The sequence below is a fragment of the Lissotriton vulgaris genome, chromosome 1_1 (genome assembly GCF_964263255.1).
Source record: "Lissotriton vulgaris chromosome 1_1, aLisVul1.2, whole genome shotgun sequence".
NCBI lineage: Eukaryota > Metazoa > Chordata > Amphibia > Caudata > Salamandridae > Lissotriton > Lissotriton vulgaris.
Window position 1 is genome coordinate 462,556,739 of NC_141685.1, and position 20,575 is coordinate 462,577,313.

The following is a 20,575-nucleotide window of genomic DNA, read 5'->3' on the forward strand; positions in this document are numbered from 1 at the left end:
AGAGGGTACAGTGAAGGAGTATTGAAAAATGCTTTAGAGAGAGTCAATAGGCTATCTAGGTGTGAATTACTAAAAGAACAGGACAGAGCTAAAGATGAGAAAGGAACCTTTAGACTAATCACCACATTCTCGGACAATGCAGGAGATCTGAAAAGAATACTGAGCAAGAATTGGAATATCCTGCTGACTGATCAGACTCTAAGGGAAGAATTACCTTCCAATCCACTTGTCACTTTCAGAAAAGCTAAAGCATTAAAAGACCATCTAGTGCATAGCCATCATACCACAAAACAGGATAACAGGAAAATGCCCCAGTTAAATGGCTTTTATCCTTGTGGTAGATGCAAGGCATGTAAAATCAGTAAGCGCACTTTGACATACAAGATACCAGGTCTTAGGACACCCAAAAAGATTAACAAATTCCTCACCTGTTCAACGCCATATGCAATATACTGTCTGATATGCCCCTGTGGGCTGAGATATATCGGCAGTACTATAAATCCAGTCAAATTGCGTATTTTAGAGCATATGCGGGCTATCAATAATACTGATGAGGCATACCCTGTCGCGAGACATTTCAACAAAGTTCATGGGCACAACAGGGACCTGTTGTCCTATTTCTGTCTCAACAGTGTACCTGTACATCCTAGAGGTGGGGATCGGCTATCCGAATTGAGACGGCTAGAATCTCGTTATATAATAGACCTCCAAACAAAAAGTCCGACAGGTCTCAACATCAACGAGGAATTGGCAGTACATTTGGGATGAGGGACTAGAATACAGGAATGAAATGATATGTGAACAGTACAAGATTTAATATGAATTTCTCGTTTTCAGTAAGACATGTAACAATTAATTTGTACATAGACTTGTTATTGGGACCCTGTACGCTGTTAACAAAATGTGAGAGTGAACAATTGGGAAAGTGGTAAACAGCCCATACAGGGCATGATAATATAAACAGATGCATTGATCACAGTTTGCAATTGCCCATTCAAGGCTTGATTGTATGGACGTAGAAGTCTTATAATGTTGTCATTGCAGATGTTGGATAAAGACTTGGATATCGCTGTATTCATAGCAAGCAGTGTACTATCATGTATTTACAAGTAGATGTACTATTTGCACGTTACAAAATGGCGATGGGTATGAAAGGAACAGTCCTCTTTCCATGTTGTTGATTCCAAGACACGTTTTGCGCTGTATGATTATAAAAAACTGCGAGATCACCGGGGGCTTTGTTCACAACTGACAAAGGCTGATTGCCGAAACGCGTCTTGTGTGCGAAGGGTTTCAATAAAAAACTGGATTGAACCCCCCCTTGTGAGTGCTGTTTCTTTACCGGATGAGCGAGATCTGGTGAAACTTGGGAGCTGTGATATATATATATATATATATATATATATATATATATATATATATATATATATATATATATATATATATATATATATATATATATATATATTTATATATATATATATATATATATATATATATATATATATATATAAGCAACCCAGCTCCGGTATGGAAGAAGCCGTCTGTAGGGCGGTCCGTGGTCAGGGCACCGGAAGCCCTGTGAACTATCACACCAACACTTCCTCCCTCGAGAAAGATTACCACGGACACCTCACATGGATTGCAGAAAGTTTAATCATTAAACTGCACAGCAACGCGTTTCGACTTTACGTCTTGATCACGCGTTGCTGTGCAGTTTAATGATTAAACTTTCTGCAATCCATGTGAGGTGTCCGTGGTAATCTTTCTCGAGGGAGGAAGTGTTGGTGTGATATATATATATATATACATATATATATAGGTATATATATATATATATATATATATGTACGTAAATTCGCCACACCAGCTGAAGCAGCCGCCCCAGCTTTCAAGTTTAAATGACGAAGGAACAGACCCAGATTTAGTGCTCAATTGAGGTGTTTATTCTTCTCCAGCAAGCCTGCCGCCGCCATTACGCGTTTCGCCTCTTACAAAGCTTGATCACATGGCGAGTTGCTGAGAGCAAATGCTGAGATTTAAAGTGCCAGTGCGCGCGCCATTTTTTACATTTGGTAAACAACATGGAAAAAATACTATATATCACATGCGTTGAAATAGTATATACCATTGCAATATACAGTACATTGTGCAAATCGACCAATGCATAAAATATATAAATAAATGTGTATTTAAATATTTAAAAAAAAAAAATTTCTTTTTGTTTCTCATTATAGCTGTATGAATACAGTAATGATACTAAGTGGGAATATATACCACCCTCCACCTAATTCATTCGGGTGCAGTCTCCCCTGCTATATCTCCAATGCGATGTGCACAACATCAAATTTATTGAATAAAGCCCAAGTGGGCAAGAACCTCATGAAAAAAATGCTGACATTCTAGCTGTTTGTCATATTCTCGGCACATAATATAGTGAGTGCATAAATTCTTTTTTTCAATATTTCCAAAGTGCTAGTGCAAGTGCTTATTAAAAACAATCAGAACCTCAATGATGGAATTAACGATACATCCCCTAGATAGCCATCCAGGGTTGCCCTCATTAAATTAGTGATGCTCTCTAAATACACATAAGAGGAAAGGGCAGCACAAAGTTCTGAATCACATGTTCTCTTTCAATGCAATACCACAGACAAAAAAGATGTGTACATAGCACATAAGTAATCCCTACTGCCAACTAACAGTAATATGATGTTGCTCACCACTGAGGAAAATATGCTTATGGATTGGCGAGATCTGTATCAATCCAGGTTATGATATAACCCTGTGTCTTTGTACTCTTTTTAAGCAAATCCCTCCATTTTAATTCAATGCATATAATGAAAGATCTGTGAATACATAGATGTATTACAAACAAGTATACAAATCCTCAGTTGCGTTCAACCCATGTGGTTGCTTACTGTTTAATTCCAAGATGTATCTGGTTTCGAGTAAACGAAGCCTCGTATCTCGATTACCCCCTCTCTTCATGGGCCAGACTGTGTCTATTGCAAAATAAGACAAATAGACAGGATTGGAACCATGCTCTTGCTCAAAGTGCCTCGCCACCGGATAGGTCTGATCTTTATTTTTTATAGCTCTAATGTGCTGTAACACACGTTGGTGGACTGGTAGTCGGGTGCTGCCCACATACCAGAGCCCACACTTGCATTCAAGCACATAAACTGCATAATCTGTTTTGCAGTTGAGGCGTTTTGTAATCTCATTAGGGGTTTCTGAGAATGGGACAGTATATTTAGTCTTGTTAATCCCATGTCTGCATGCCTTGCATTGCGAACATTTCTTGAATCCCCTACCTAGGGCCTTCCAGGTGTTTGACATCTGAGGTTCCAGAGTATTTTTAACCAAAGATCTAGCCATGGATACAGATTTTCTGAATGTGAGGAGTGGTCTATTCAACACTTTGTTGCCAATCATATATATATATATCCAACCAAAAAGTTCACCCGGAATGAGGAAGCGCCAGACAGAAAGTAATTGACAGCCTTTTCATTTAATGGATAAAACGGCAAGCACTCACAGAAGGAATGCCTCGCCCAAAGTATTGTCCCATAGTCTTGCCCTACGCGTTTCATGCAATGTAGCACTTCGTCAGGGGCAGCCAGGCTAAACAGAGATCCTCTAACGGCAGTCTTTTCAAACACCAAAATATTCTTTCCCCGCCCCACCGTGTGGCCTTCTGGATCTTGAAGTGCTTGGAATTATTTCTCCAGTAAGTCGCCATCGCCATTCTCCAATGCCACCCACTTGGGGAAAACACCATTTCACATTGGAGATAGTGTATATATATATATATATATATACACTGTTCATCCTTAAAGCAACAGAACAAACAACTTCATGACTAACACTCATATTCTTTCCATTAAAATTAAAAAACTCTGAATCTGTTGGCTTCGGCAATACTTATTATTAGCAGAACAGTTATACCTTATTCCCATGTTGTAGCTTTAATGACATCAGAGAGCCCAAGAAATTCCTTTTTGTGCGGTCCAAATATGTATACTATAGAGAAAAATAAATAGATGCTAAATGACTGTGCTGGATCAACTCCTTTCGAGCGAACTCTTTGGATCAGACTATCAATATAAAGCAAGCAATTCAGTCAAACAGCAGACACATTACCTCTTTGGAAGAGCTTCTTAAATCATAGAGCTCTGCATAAAAGATGTACAGCTTTTAATTTTACATTATAAATATATTAAGGAGCAAAAGTCAGAGGTGTACATCTTAAGGAACAGTCATTGGAAAAGCGAAATGGAAGCTAAATGGATACAATACGCAACTGGGTAGGTTTACATTTTCTCAGAAAGATATCCATATATTACAGAATTCTAAAAATAGCTAACAATATATTGCTCTAAAACGAGCTTCCTACAGCTGTGCACAACCACCAAGAAAGATGTAAATGATAAAACCCAATGAGGCAGATGTAAGATAGCAGGAAATGGCTGACTGTTTAAGGCGACAACAAATCGCATAGCAACACTTACATATTGCCACAGGCACTAAGATCAGATAAAGAGGTTATCAGCACAAAAATCAACAGCCTTTTGGAGCTGCATTTACACTCCATTTAAGGCTGCATCGGTGTGTGGCTGTTCTGGCGAGGTCAGCATTTGTTCAATAACCCCGGGCACCATTCGAAGCAGGTAGCTGATTCTAAACAGGAGCCTGCAGGGTAACTTGGCCTAGGATGTTGGTAACGCATGCGCTGTTGCCGTCCAGCCTGCTGTGGGCCGGAAGTGCACAAACCAGGCCTGAACCTCTGGCCTCGTATGGTTCAGAGCTTTAAATATAACTGCGCTATAAATATTTTATGCTGCATGTTTCCATCTCACACAACCCGAATCTATGCTTATGGAAGAACTTAAACCATCCCAAGCTCTCACATGGGAGTTTTTATGCTTTTAACCCTTGATTGTTGCATGGTCCTTATTTTAAAGGGAAAGGGAATACTGTCTGGATGTGGTATATGCCAATACATTTATTCACAAAGTCAAATGTGATTCAAACATTCGACCTTGGCATGGAACTACATCCACTCCCTTTCTTAAATACCCTTTCAATTTCCAGGGCGTTCTTGCCCTTGCTGATTAAGACACATTGCAAGGTCACGCTTTGGATGACCGATGCACAGGTCCGTTAGCAGAAGAATCCAGAATGAATCTGGTGCATTGCTCTATATGTTGACATTAAGCAGCCAAAAGGAGACGTAGGTGCAGGTGTGACGCTGTCCCTTTAAAACCAGTGTAGGAAAAAAACATTAGGGGTGGTCAGAGTTATGGATTATGATGCAGTAACCATAAAGTTATAGGTGGACAGGAATAAAGTAACCGCCTATGTTCGGTCACCTTCCTCCAAACCATACCTAAGTTCCTTTGAAGTGACCCTGTCTCTAAGATTTAGAGAAAGCACCCCTTTAGAGTTTTGGTTTAGTCTCAGCCATCTTCATGCTCCATTTTTCCACAGAGCTGCCCCCTGTGGCATAGCAAGGGGGATTGGGGGGTGGAGGGGCAGTCCACCCTGGGCAGAACAAGTTTTGGGGGGCAGTGCGCCCCCCTCGGACCTGTGGTGGCCTCTCAGAGGGCATCCCTGCTTCCTGTGGCCTGCTGTGTACTTCAGAGGACTGCCCTGCTGCACCAAGAGAACGGGCTTGCTGCCTGAAGCCTGCCTTGTGGCTTCAAAGGACTGCCTTGCTGCTTGAGACCCGCTTTTCTGCTTGAACCCGGGACCACCATAGTGACTCCAAGGGTGCCACAGATGGCTAGGATTTTTGTCCAGCCACTAAGAACACATACCTGCGGACCATCTTTTCATTTGTTCTCATGCACCAAGGATCTGTTGCTTTGCGACGCGACCATGAGAGGACCTTTGAATCTTGATTGACCATTCTATGTGGACTCCATCGGGTATGGAGGAGTTCCTTTTATTTAATTCTTTATGGCTGTCTACATGCTTTAGACCTGTCCTGAAGAAGACCCGCTGTGATGTATACTTATTAATGCATACACCTGGGGTAAAACATCAATGCTGCTTTGATCAGTCCAAGTCCTCAGTCATGTCACCCTATAATCAAAACTAATGGACATAGAGTGTGTTTGCTGAAAAGGACGAACATTTGTTTATGTGTAGTATTTATGCTTTGAATATTTTTTGTGTTTTTTGTTATTCTGTACAAAACAACGTTGCTCTCTATGTCCAAAGTTTCACTGAAGTTATGTATTTTGTGTTATTGGTTCTGGTATTCATATATGTGACAGCCATATACAAAGGAGAGATTATTTTAAAATATACATTGATATATATGTATTGAAAAAGAATTTTTGTGTGGTGTGTTTGACTCACATTTAATGTCAATATAATTGCCAAACATTTATTGCTTTAAACAAATGATTATGCTTCATTTCTGTTTGATCAATTCCTGTTTATACTAAGTAATTGCATTACCCAAAAGAACACATTGTAGATTATAACACCTAGACTCAGGTTGTGAGGGATACAGGGTAAAGCCCCATTATCTCTAATGATGTCTGGAGTTTGGTATGCAAAATGGAAAATACCACTACCTCTGCCTCTGTTTCATGTAACACTAAATGGAGGTGAAAGAAACCACCTTTTGGCTTACACAATACTTTGTTAACAAGGACCTCAGTGGAGTCTAAGTGGAACACTGTCATGAAACCAGAGGTCTATGGTGCGTATCCTACTAAGGATCATACTGTGTTGATGTATGGTAATGGTCCTGGCATAAAGGATATGGACTTGGACCAAATAAATGGGACCCAGGGCTGGATTGGAAACCAAAATAGCAATGATGTTTTTTTTAATTATATGTGTCTTTTTGAAGAGTTGGACAGAAAATAGGCTCAGGCAGCAAAATAAAAGTGGCCACCATTAGTGACTTAGAAAGCACTAAACAAAAGTGGCCCATGTGTACAAATGTATGCAGTTTTGAACTTGTAAAGCACGCTGTATAAGTGATTTGCAATGTATGGCAGACTGCATGGAATTGAGCTTGCTGGAGGCAATGTTTATTTTAATATTAAGAAATTCAACAATAAAATCGGGCCCATCAGACCATAAAACAGGACCATAAAAGTTCAAATAAATGCCCACACACTGACCCATCAAACCGGCCAGTGGGACAATGCCAGATTGCCCTATTGGCCAGACCACCCCTGTCTATTTGCAATATGCCAGTGTGGTGTGCAGGCCCAACCCCCTTCAGCAAATCTAGTGGTACATTTACCCAAGATTTTTGTGGAAAAAGAGTTTTTAAGGGTGGTTATGATAGATATTCGTGGAATTTTCAATAACACGAATGGATGTGCCTGGAGCAACAGTTTCTATGTTGCAGTGAATAATTGATGTACATGTACTACATAATATGCTCAATACAAATCACAGGCTACGTAGATTAAGTGAATAGTCAAAGTTCAGTGAATACATGGTCTTGCATTAACATTGTGAATGTTTCAGAATTGTTTTAAGTTGTGCACTTGTACAGAAAAGTGTTCATTGCTGTCTTTTTCAAACAGTTTTGAACTTTACAAATAAGTTAGTCTGCAGAAGGCTAGTATCATTGTAAGTGTGTTGTGAAGCATATGATTGCTGTCTCTTGTAAATGTAGTAACATCTATTTTAGGTGTCCTAGAAAGACATGTCACCAACGGGAGATGGGTTGATTGCATGGTTAGTCCCCATTTACACTCATCCATCCTGCTGCTTCTTATGGCTCTATGTGGTCTCTGATGATCAAATAAGAGTAGGGTGATTATTATTTACTATTCATTTCAGGAGATCCACATTCTGCGTTTGTAGTACTGTGTGGTATCTAAAAAATACTCCACATTACAAAATACACTTGTGATTGGAGATATGCAGTATAGGCAAGTGTATGCTGTTGCTGTGTTTGCAAATATGCCACGCCTTTTAACTATTTTTGTCTTACAAAAGTAAACTTTTGTTGTGAGTCAAAACACATTGTGTCACTATAAAGAGCTTCAAAAACAGAAATGAGAGAGGGACTGGTCAAAAGTTGCGTTCTTTTCGTTGTAAATCAGAATACTGTATACAGAAATATCACCTGACATTAATTTTGTGTGCTAAATATTCCTTATCAAAATACTGTCCCATTAGGATGATATTTGTGAAGAGAATGTTCAGGAGAAAATATTTGTCTCAGATGATAGTCTGACAATGATATTCTTGTTCCACACCATTCTTTCACATACCCCATGTCAAATAAAGTAGGAATGGGTTTTACATCATGTGCATCTGTGATAAATACAGTAGTAAGGGGATTTGCATGGGGGCCCTTCATATTGCATTAAGAAATGCTTTCAAAGGAAAGGGATTTTAAATTATTTGCACCTGGACAAACTCCAAAGAAAGGGGCTTTACGTTGTCTTACACTGAGAGACATTCTTACACAGATTTCCAGTTTAGAAGGGGCTGGAGAAGTGTGGTTGTTATTGTTTACATTTGTAATTATTAAACCTGTCACCCACAGCGTGCTCTTCCCCCAATGGTTTTTCCTTACTCCACCGTATTTTTCTGATCTTGTTGTTGTTAACCTTTGAACTCTGTGCACTTCACCACTGCTAACCAGTGCTAAAGTGTCTATGCGCACTTCTTAAAACATGGTGAGATTGACTTGTCCCAAATTGGCATATTTTATTTCCTTATAGGACCCTTGTAAAGTGGTACTACCTAAACCCAGGGCCTATAAGTTAAATGTTACTTGCGGGCTTGCAGCATGTGTTATGCCTCTCACTCAAGTAGCCCTTTTAAACATGTCTCAGGCCTGAATTTGCAGCTTATGTGTGCAGCTTTAAACTGCCATTTTGAGCTGGCAAAATAAACCTATTGCCAGTCTCAAACCTACCCATTTATTTCATATACGCCGCCCCTAGGATAGGACCAAAACAGCCCACAGGTCAGGGTGCAATGTATTTAAAAAGTAGGACATTTCATTTTAAGTTTTACATGTCCTCTTTGACAACCACACACAATAGAGATACTTCCTTCCACTCAACCAGCAGTGAGGGCATTGAAGCGTGCACACTGGTGTTCAATACTGTCTGACAGTCAAATTGGCTCCACTGCGCTCTACTCTCAATGGTCCCACCGCCACTGGACCCTCAATAATCTAAAACCACCTATACAGAAAGGAGCACTTATTCATAATGTTCACAAGCAAATTGCTTCAATGTTTATATCATTCAAGAAAAGTCCACCTGCAGTCTTTAATAAAAAAACAATTTGTGTTTTATTTCAAAATCTTCCAATTATTGCATCTAGATGCCATTACAATGAACAATCCAGCCAACGCATTTTATCTACATTGGACATCACCAGGGCTCCAATTTCGATACTCTTTGAAGACTCTGTAATACCTGTTAAGACTTTATCCATTAATCCCCTTATTGAGGGTCTATCTGAGATTCGGTGCGTTCACGTCCAACGCAGTATCCTTTCTGGCTGGTGCGATAATTCCCGCCATCAGGCACAGCCCTACTTACACCTGGATAAGCTGTGTCCTGCCTTCACACAAAGGATTGCATATCCTGTGTACTTAGAAATGAGCCAGGGCAGGGAAGGCAGGAAACCTCTGTACTTCAAAGGGAAACCTCTAGAAGCATCTTCCACTTCAAAGGAGGCACCAGGTACAAGTATTGGACCTCAGACACCAACTCCTCAGTACACTTCTGGACCCATGAAAGACTACACCAGGAAGGACTGCCATTTTGCTGGACTGCTGCCCTAAAGGACTGCGCCACCTATGCTTACGTGCTGCTGGCTAACCTCTTGCCTGGGTGAGAAGGAATGGACCTGTACCCTGGATCACTTTAGTGACTCAAAAGGCTAGTATCTTGTAACCAGCACCTGGAATCTGCAACTGTGAGTCCTACTCTGCCAAGTGGTGCCACCCCAGTGTGTCTGAAGTGCTCTGCCCATCTGTGAACCTGGCGGAACTGACGCATCTCCCCTGCTGCGTAGACTTTCCCGATGCAAGGACTTCTCATCGCAACCTCACAGCACTATTTGAACCTCTGCTGCATGACGCATCCCTGACACAGGCCCTCATATCACAAGACTCTCATCGGTAGGAACCTCGACGATGAGGTAGGAACTCGTATCGCAGCCTAGTTCCTTGGAACTGACACTTTGTCTTGACTGCGTAGCACATCCCCGGCACTAGACTTTGCATTGCAAGCCCTCGCTGACGTGATATTCAACTATCACTCAGGACATGGCACCGCAGCCTCAATGCTCATCAGTACCAACGTATCACTTCGGCTGCTCAACGCGTCCTCAACGTGGAACTCCACAGCTCTCCACTTCCAGGAATTAAGATATTCTTACTCAACAGGCCTAAGTCGATCCCTGTAGCCGCCCGCACTCCATTGCGGTTAGCTTGAACTTGTGGCTTTGACCAGTCTAGAAGGACCTGATATCCATAATCGGTGCTTTGTGATTTTTAGCATTATTTTTACTGAAATCTTTAAAACTGCATATCTTTAGCTCTATTTTTTGTTGTTTGGTGTTGTTTTACTTATTTAAAATTACTCTATGGCTGACGCCCTAGGTTCAGCGGTACAAAATGTACTCACACATTGGCGCACTCCTAACACATCCTCCTTTGTAGGTTGGCTTCACTGCTTGTGGCATGTGCTCGGGATGGAGAAATTGTCGCTCACTTTGGTGAGAGAGGGATCTAAATATGATGACCTTTGGCACCCATTTTTGTCGCTCTTGGCTACCGAATTTCGAGAAATCACATGTCCCAGATATCTTAGACTACTGCGCCACACGGAGCCACAGAAGACAGACTATCAATTAGTCGCTGAGGGCTTGGCATAGTTTGGGAAGAGAGAAGTGGGGCTAGTGGGGGACACGGGGCACTGGACTGGGGGAGGGAGGGGGTACCTGGGGAGGGGGGATGAGTTTTCTCCTTTTTTTTCCTTATTCCTACATTTTATTCCATGTACGTGATTTCGTAGGCTGGGCTCAAGTCCTCATTTGGCTCTGTCCGGTTGCACTGCCTAGACTTTGATTGACAAATTGGGAAGATTTTTCAGGTATGTTTTCACTTTGCTTCTATTCGTAGTGTTGGACAAATACTTTACACATTGCCTCTGAATTAAGCCTGACTTCACTCTGTCAAGCTACCAGAGGTTTGGGCACAGGTTAATTTAGAGTTTGCTTGTGACTTCACCCAGTCAAGGATTGTGGTTCCTGCTTGAGGAGGGTTTCACTTGCTTCAACTAATAACCCAATTTCAATTCAATTCAATAACTTTATTCAGATGAAAACATATCCATAAAAGAACAGTTTGCACTACAGCACATAAAAATGCACAAATTCATATTAATCATCAAACCATGTATAAAAACAATACAATAAAATTCATTCATATGGTGCACATCGTGTGCCGGGCATGAACAGCAATTTTCTGGAAAGCGCCCACACGAAATACTAATTTATAATCTTCCAAATTGAGGATAGTCCTGTAAGCTGCTTCAAAATGAACATGGGAATATTTTTGAAAAAAAGGTTTTAAAAACTATTCGGTGTACTGTATATAGAACTTACAAAAGATTAAAAAACGTAGTGTGGTTTGCCCGGTCTGGCCGTCACACGGACATGGCATAGAATCAAGGTTAGCATAAAAGCCAAGAGGAAAACATAATAAAAATATCACTGTTCCCGCCCTTAGTCGAAAAAGGAGCACCCGCTCCCAACCGCCCATAAATTTAGCAAGATAGCTAACCAACTGATGATTATTGTTCTTAAAAGACAGAAAAGTGGCTACAGTTGGTTTCCTGGACTCCCTATCAAGTCTATCCTTGCGAGAGGAACCAACGGAGTTGGAACGCGCAGCAGCGTCGCCTTTGCTGGTGGCTTGAATGAGCCCATTCAGAAGCCGCAGCCCCGCCGGAAAGACGCCGGTCTTCCACAAGGACGAGCTCCAACAACCTGGAGATGCGCTGCACGCATTCCGCCCGCACTGTGGAAGAAACCACCTTGCACCAGGAAGCAGGGGAGGCATTGAGGACCGGGGTGAGGGCCTTTCTCCCTCCTCCCGGCAGCTTTCAGAAACACAAGTAGCTGCTAGTAAGAGTTGCCGAAGAGGGGGTCTGATTAAGCCATCACTTGGCAGGATAGCCCAGTGGTGAACCCAAGTGGCCCCGGCCTCCATCCAGATCGCCCTGTTAGGGGCGGGCCAGTTGCGATCAGCTGGTCATTTGCCGCATGCCCAGCTGGGTTAATGACCCCCATGTGCAATTATGAACAAAAGTATAACCCAATTTCTTACAGTTATTTTATGTTTAGTATTTAGATGTGTATTTTTTCTGATGGGAGATCGATTTCATTGGTATTGTGTTCTTCACCTCATTGAGTAAACCTTGGTCTTCTCTGCTTTGCTACCCTGAGGGTCAAGTGGTCCATTTGGTGCTTAGATATGGTCCATTAATAAGGTGGCCCCATACCTTTTTTTTTTTAATGACATTGGCCCCTTGAACATCATGCTGATCACTCCATTGTTTCACCTCTAGGCCCTAAACATCACTCTCTTTGTTGCTGAGTAGTCAGGAGAAGTGCAAGGAATAAAGGCAACAGAAAGGAAACATGCTTCTTAAAACCATGTTGACTTTCTGCTCCTGCCTCAGGCTTCGGGACCTTGTGACAAGGGTACCAAAAAAATCTGTTACCCCATGCTACCTCTGATTGACACCCTCAGCACTATCTGGATCATAGAAGTATACTCAGCAAATTGGCATTATTGATGTGACTGTTCTCCAGTGTAGTAACATATACTCCTGCAGTCTCTGTGGTGCGTGAGAGAGCCCATCCTCTCTGAGGGACCTACTCTGCAGTTTTTTGTCATGGCACCAAACGCTGGCAGAGTGTCATTTATTAAGTACCAGGGACTTATATTGCCCAATTTCTTAATATCAAATGATGGCGACCATTGTGCGCTCTATTAGTCAATGTAATTTTTATTAATACAAGCAGCCATGAATTTAAGAAGAAAACAATTCTAACTTCATTTCCATAGTGTGTCTTCATGTTTGGCAAGGTGCACTTAATTTGTGTTTCCATTATGCCAACTCGCACACATCAGACATTCAAGCTGTGCGGACAATTGTGCTGGATCTGATTTCTGGGCAAAATTAAAAAATGGTTTACTCTAGGTTTGCCTAGGGGGGGCTTCTTTCCTTCGTTGGAGCCTGGAGGCAGTTTAGTACACACTGCGTAATACTGACTGCCACTTGTTCATGGATGGTCGACCTTGGGACATATTACAGAAACTTTGCCCTGGTGCCAATGCATACCAACACTATTTCGCCCTGTTTTATCAGCTAGCTAGTCGAATACAAATTATGTCACAGTTCGCAAAACATAAAACTTGGAAGTGGATTGTGGAAACATTGCTAGCCAACTATCCTACGCATATTTGCTTATAAAGCATTTTACATCTACTGGGTTTAACAAAGAAACCCAAGTCCATGAACATTTTAAAGAAAATTAGGAAAACTTCATTCTCATTGCTTTTGCTATTTATCCAATAAATATGCCACAAACATTTTATCAAACATATCACATTGCACTGTAAAAGTGGGTAAATGTATTTTCCCACTTCATAGCTTGTAACCACAGCAGTACTAATGTGAATTCAATGTGTGTCCTGTTTGCCTTGCACAAATACTGTTTGCTCAATTTCGTATTCCACAAGCAGCAAACACGGTGCGAATGGGCTCATAGTTTTTCATTTTTTTGCACCAGTGCAAAGTTTCTGTAATCCGGGCGGTGGTGTTCATTTCTTCTAGTGCTGTGTGTGCGTTTCTTGTCTTAACGTTTGTATGAATTTGTATGAAATATTTACATTTTCTTTTGTATTATTTAATACGCTTTAAATAGTGCATGCGTTTGAATATTGATATTTTTTCCGTGGTGAGGAGAACAAAAAAACAGAATGACCCTCCCCTGGAAGTTGTCTTCATTGCGGTGCACCATGTGTCACTCAAGAAATTCGATCCTGGGCGCTAGGTGTACGGCGGCCGCCCGTCACGCGGGAGGCTGAACCGTGTAAAACCCGTCAAACAGGAGGTGAGGTAGACTCACGCCGGCGCGAGACGCCGAAGTGGCATCTCATTCGGGCAGCCTGAACAATACACCAGGCTTTGGGAAAGTTCCGTCTGCCGAGAAACCAACAAATATCCCTTTGTAAGGGAACGCTTTGCGAATTTGCAAATCTCCCTCGTACTTCATCGTAATTGTTGCGACTCTGAAAGGGAAAATAGGAAACCACGGTTTTCCCAGGAATATGTTCTTTCTTACCTGTGCCACCTGAGAAAGGGGAAGCTGGAGATCGAATTTGAAATCTGCCGCAGAGTTCTGGATGTCGGTGAAAATAAATAGTTTGTAACTTACTTCTGTGACATCGATTATGGAATGAGAGATGACAGGTTGTCAGAGACGATGAAAGGCCTTGTGAAAGCAGCTGCTCGTAAAAGTGCAAGTTTCAACAAGTGACAAAAAGGTTCGGCATATACCTGTGAGGTGTGGGAGCGGAGGACACGCCTGGAGAATGCTGAACATAGCTGACCACCCGACCATACGGCGCCACTCGTGGATCTGGTAAGATTGGTGGTGTGTGTCTTGTAGGGCGTCTGCGTGGTGCATGTGTACAGATTTAGATGAAGATAAATATAGATGCAGCTGTAAAGTCCATTTTTATCTCTCCTTATCTCACAAACAGCCTTTGGTTGGAACATCAATAAATCATGACAACGTGCTATGATTTTCATCCAACTGGAAGCCTAGAATGTCTTTACGTGTCATATAAGTCCATTACAGTTCTATAGCGCTCAATAGGTATTCTGGTGTGGCTTATTCAGCCAGCACGCGGATCGGACTTGTGTCTGTTGTCATGTCACCAATAACCCTACACATTGAAATTTAAATTCAGATGTTTGTTTTTATATTTGTTTCTGAATTAAATAAAATATTTAATGTTTTATGTATTTGTTTGATGAAAGCTTGTTTTTTTATATGTTGTGTATTGTTTTGAGTTTCATATAATCAAGAATGTTTATGCCAGGGTCCCCCGCTTCCAGTAATAACTCAGTGGGGGCCCTTGAATTCCAATAATGAGTCGGTGGGGGTCCATGGGTTCCAGTCATAATTAAATAGGGGCCCACAGAAGTCAAAAGGTTAAGGACCACTGCATTAGACTAATGCATCAGTCAAATATTCAAACACTGTTCTGCTAAAGGTGTGATAAAGGTCTGTGTCTTTCATGCTTTATGCTACTGTGATAATAAGTGTATATGATTCATGTGAAGAGGTGTACTCACACCCATGTTAACTAGAAGAGCAATTATAGCAGTGACTGCCTGCAGAAAAATTACATAAGGTTACATCTGCGTTGTGCATGAAATGGTGATCTTTCCTTTTCAGTGTGGTGAAGATAATGTTGAGGACTTACTCATACAGATCTTTCCCACTGAGCCTCAGACCTCCTCTTCTTCACTTGAAAGGTCGCGTGCGAGAAACAGAGTGTGGTTCCAACTTCTACGTGGCCTTCTTATTCATCAGAAAGTGCATAGAGTGCCTAAAATCAACTCTCTTGCCGGAACTCTTTGTCTGCTCAGATTCTGCAGTGAATGCAAAGAAAGTCTTGAACATTCACTATCTAATGGTATGCATTCCGTGCATCATGTGATTGGCCATTATGTTTCAGCATATGAGTTATGTTATCATTCAAATGTTGTGTTGATCCACAAGTAGACCATGTGACACAATGCTAGTGTTGTATATAGCATTATGGAGGGGTGGATGTTAGTTTTGTCGTTGCGTTCCATCAAAGGGTTCCAGGAGACATCGGCTGAGCACCAAGAGTGAAGCAGGGAAGCTCAAGCTGTCCATGCTGTAACTTGAAACCCCGTGGTAAAAACTCGACATTATTCACTCAAAATATGTACAATTGTATGTTTTGTGTGGTTGTGTGGTTGTGTTTTGTGTGGTCCCCTAAAATCCCCTTCCTTTTTTCAGCCTATCCCATGGATCAGAGCAAAGTAGGATTAGGTGAGTCATGGTTGAGCTATGCATAACAGGTTCAACTGCCTACGGCCTTCTTCCCCTCGTTGTATTTTAAAATCACTATATACCTTGTGTCCTGGCGCCCTGCCAAACTCCCCTCCTGTCAAAATGTTGAAAAAAAACTAGTGTCATGTCAGCTCCATCACCAATGCTTTCAGTACTCCTCAACCCTCAGCTACAAAAAGAAAATACCTCAAATCCTGTCAGCCCCTCCTCCACCCTCATTACCACACCCTACCTACTTAATTATATACAAAAATAAAAATTCCTGGCACCTTTCTACCCCCCACCACCAGCAGTAGCTTCCCACCACCACCCAGTACCAATACTATGAAAAAGCATTACATATAGTTTAAAAAATAGTGAATTGCTTTTTTATAGAAATACACAATGCTATATTGTGTATTGCGCAATCCTGTACTTGTACAATGTACTCCCACTCTCACACAAAACCCTCTATGCATTTACCTCCCCTTTCCACTTTCAAGGTGTGTTGTCTGTTCACAAGCTAAGAGCCCCTGTAACAGCAGCACTGTGAGCCTCTCATCAGCATCGCCTGCAGTTTCCAGTCAGTATGGGTTGGCAGAGGCCTGTGATTGACAGGGAGATATTAATTGGCTTCACAGGAGCACCACCTATATTCCCCACGCTTCCTATGGTGTTTTAAGAATAGGGCGAGGTGGCATATCACCATCAGAGCACAGTCTTCGTGGGCCGGTGCTTCTCTACTATAACATCAGAGCCCTAAAAAATACAGCTTGTTTCAGAGCAGTGAAAAACCAGGGTTCGAAAAGTCAATGGGCCTGATTATGATGCTGGACGGACAGCCACCTACAGGCTGTCAGTGTGCTTGAATCCCAGCATCCAAGGTGTCGGTCCGACCACCGGATTACAATACCAGCAGTCGGCACAATTTGGGTAGGGGGGAAAGCTGCTTCCTCCGACAGGCTCAAGGAGCCTGCAGGGGCGGTGGTTGGAGCCTAATCCCTACAATGTAGGCGGTGCCTGCGGAGGCACACGTAGGGATTAGGATGTCAGTTTCCAACACCCTTTTCATGGTGGTTCCACCGCCATGAAATGGCTGTCAGAAAGGGACCTTGGAGACCACCAGCATGGCCGCAGTCCCCATGGCCAACTGCTACATGATATGGGGGGCCTATGTGGTGCCCCCCAAACATCCATACAGTGTGTGCCAGGCACTAAATTGTGCGTGGCGCACGGTGCATGGATGTTTTCAAATGCTTTTTTCTATTGTATCTGGTGGAGGCGTCCTTTTCCTGGGCCACTGCACAAGCTGCAATAGTAAAAAGCATGGCGGTCGTATCGTAATTGGGCTGTGGGGACTGCCAACTCTTTGTCGGACTGTCTCATGCCCAAAACAATAGCACCCTCCCAATGAGAACCAGTGTTCCTAATGAAAGCTTTCTATGGAAGCCATCCATAACAGTAAGCCTTTCCAGTTTGTGCAGCATAGAAGACACCTAGTTTATGTGCCAGAGCAGCTTTCAATTAGAGCATCTCAGAGCTGTAACTTCCTAACTCTCATCTCCTGGTGCTTAATGCCATATGTATTTGGACCACAAACAGTGTCCAGAGGGAGCAAAAGATGAACGGCAAGATCGGATGTCGGTACCCTCAGGGAACTCTTACAACCTGTACACAGAGCTTCAAGAGCAGCTGGTAATGGAGTTAACTCTTGAAAATATAAAAAAACAAGCTTTCATCAAACAAATACATAAAAGATTAAATATTTTATTTAATTCACAAACAAATATAAAAACAAACATCTGAATTTAAATTTTAATGTGAAGGGTTATTGGTGACATGACAACAGACACAAGTCTGATTAAAGTTTGTAAGTTTCTGCTCTGGTTTCCAGCAATGGCTGCTTTTCCACATCCCTCCCGCTCAACCATGAGTTCACGTAGTTCAACTGTAGTGTCTCTGCCTTTAAAAAACGAATACAAAATATATGAATAAAATCACATTGTACATGGCTGCGGCTTATGTCACCATTTCCCATTGTTATCTTTTTTTATTTTTTCACTAATTTGACAGTATCTCTGCCTGGCTCATTTTACTATATGGATTACTGGTCCTTCACTGATTACCCTCCCCCCCTTTTTGTTTCCAAGCACACAACATCCCACTGCTTCTGTGGCGAAGCTTGTTCGTCCTTATGATCGTTATAATTTGCATGTCTATCTCTCACATGTCCTCGCCCATCTCATCGCCGGATGGTGCGTCCCATAGCACAATAACCTCACCACGGCGGTTATCACCCGTGACATGAAAACACTTCTCATACAGGCTCAAAACAAAAATAATGCCCTGCCAAGCACACACCCCACAGGTTGGAGCTTGCAGTCGGTGTGGGTAAGCGCTTCAGCACCCCACATGGGGATAGTAAGTGCTATCCTAATGCTACAATACAATGTAATTAATACATTCAAACATTTACCTCTATCAAGGCAGGAGTACCCCTCCCCCCATACAGAGTGGAAATGTGATAGGAACTCTGAGTGAAAGGTGCTTCCCCTTAGGGATATGTATTTTCTTCTGGGAAAAAATAGCATGTTCAGATTCACTTTTGCTCATCTTTTGCACATGTGCAAATATACACCATGTCATGCTCTGTACTTGCACATGTGAGTACTCTTCAGAGACCATGGCAGGTTCCCAGGAGTACTCCTGGATATCTTTGACAGTTCCAAATAATTTGTAAATCTATGCCAAATGTAGGCACAAACAGCAGATTTTGTTTCTGTTTGTGAGCCGGGCCTGTGAGTTGTTCCTGATTGCGTCCATCTGCTGTTACACCCTGTGCAGAGAATGCCACAAAAGACGAGTTTGTTGACTTTGATCTTAAAGCTGCCCTACAAGTTGAAGAATGTCCCAATTACAGCTAGTGCTCGTGAATGCACCCTTTCACTCTGCAGCAATACACCAGGTTCATATCGCAGCCTCACGGAAATGTTTACGGAAACGGGGATGTATATATGAAACTGTACCCATGGATTTAAATCTTGCGTCACACCGCTAAGCTCCAAGGTGAGAGCTTTAGTTCGATGAATAGATGTTGCTATGGGAGTTTGATCCAGAGCTGTCATTCCTGCTTTGTGGTGGAAGGATAATTATGAAACATTGTTCTAGGCACCACCTCTAAATACTGAGCCTCCTGGTTTAAAGTATATATATTTTTTCTTTAATATTACTGCACTTGCCTGTAACACTATATTAAAAATTTCATTTTTACATATAATCTTCAAAAAATCAATTCTCCTTTGTTTCTGGACAGGGCGCTGGTGGATGACTCCAGGGCTCTTCGGGTGACAGCTCTAGCAGAAGACTTTTTTGTTTTACCTAGGTTTTAACGATTTCATTGTTTGCAATTTTTTCATTCGATTATATTGGGTTCTAACAATACGTACCTTTGAGGCAATGATGTGGGAAAAAGGCGAGTATATACATTGTTAAATAGCGCCTACTAGATTATTCTTATAGCGCTTGTAAGTTTTAGGGGTGTGTGAAATTGTAATATGCATATGTGAGCAGACAGTCAGGGGACTTGGGCCTTCACAAAGACAGGTGAACGTTCAAGAGTTTAGCCGCGGTCACTGCGAGGCATGGTGCCACTCTCAGCCCACCTCCCGCTGACAGACATCCCATGGAAGCTGCAGCACTCCTTTGGTTCGAGACAGGGCCCCAAGTGATGGTCTGGGGTGCCTTGGGGGTAAGCAGCGGTGGCTCCTCAGTTATGGTGGAGGAGCGTCATCCCATCGCCAGCAGATGTAAAACATGAAAAAGAAACTAATAATAAAACAGGTTTATTATCATTTTATTTTTCTTCAGAGCGCCGCATTTTGAGGCATGGAGGAGGAGTGGTGGCACTGCTGCAAGTGTGCATGTGGGTTTGTCGGCCGTCTTAGGATGGCCAAACCGACATGCGCACTGATATGTCTCCAACCCGAGCTGCGTTGCAGGTTGGAGACAGCAGGCAAAGGCTCCAGTCCCTCTAGGGCCACAAATCCAAGCTGCTCAGGCCAATCCCGGTGTTCCTCTCATGCTGCCAGCAGCATGAGAGTAGCATCTGGATTGGCTATAGGGGAGTCTGGGAGCCTCTGCTGCAGGGGAGCCAGAGAAACAGAACATGCGTAAATGCGGCTGGCGACAGATAAGTTCTTTTTTTTGCTGTTATTGTCATCCAACGCGCTCCCCTACCCCATTACTTTTCCCTGACACCAGCCGCTACTGAGAGTAGGATGGCCAGATCTCATTGGGTGTGTGGCACATTTCTGGTATAAATTGCCAGGCCGCAGTGGCGCCAGTGGTGAGGGCAGCATGAAGACAGTGCAGCAATGGCCTTAGAACAGGACATAAGAACATGAGTCCACTTACTGCCAATCACTGCTCTTTGCATCACAAAGTGGGATGTTTG

At 42.4% G+C, this 20,575-nt stretch overlaps 1 protein-coding gene across 2 annotated transcripts in view; it reads left to right on the top strand.

Moving 5' to 3' along the window:
* The window catches only part of PDE4B (phosphodiesterase 4B), an 804,711-nt gene that overhangs the window by 369,610 nt on the left and 414,526 nt on the right, over positions 1-20,575 (top strand). Inside the window, exon 1 of one of the 2 annotated variants that reach the window (XM_086953754.1) lies at positions 14,150-14,673. The exons of the other annotated variant lie outside the window; for it this stretch is intronic. Coding sequence (XP_086809880.1) covers positions 14,624-14,673 — 50 coding nt within the window. The 5' untranslated portion in view covers positions 14,150-14,623. Of the gene's footprint in view, positions 1-14,149; positions 14,674-20,575 lie in introns of those variants that run through there. 2 annotated transcript variants of the gene reach the window in all.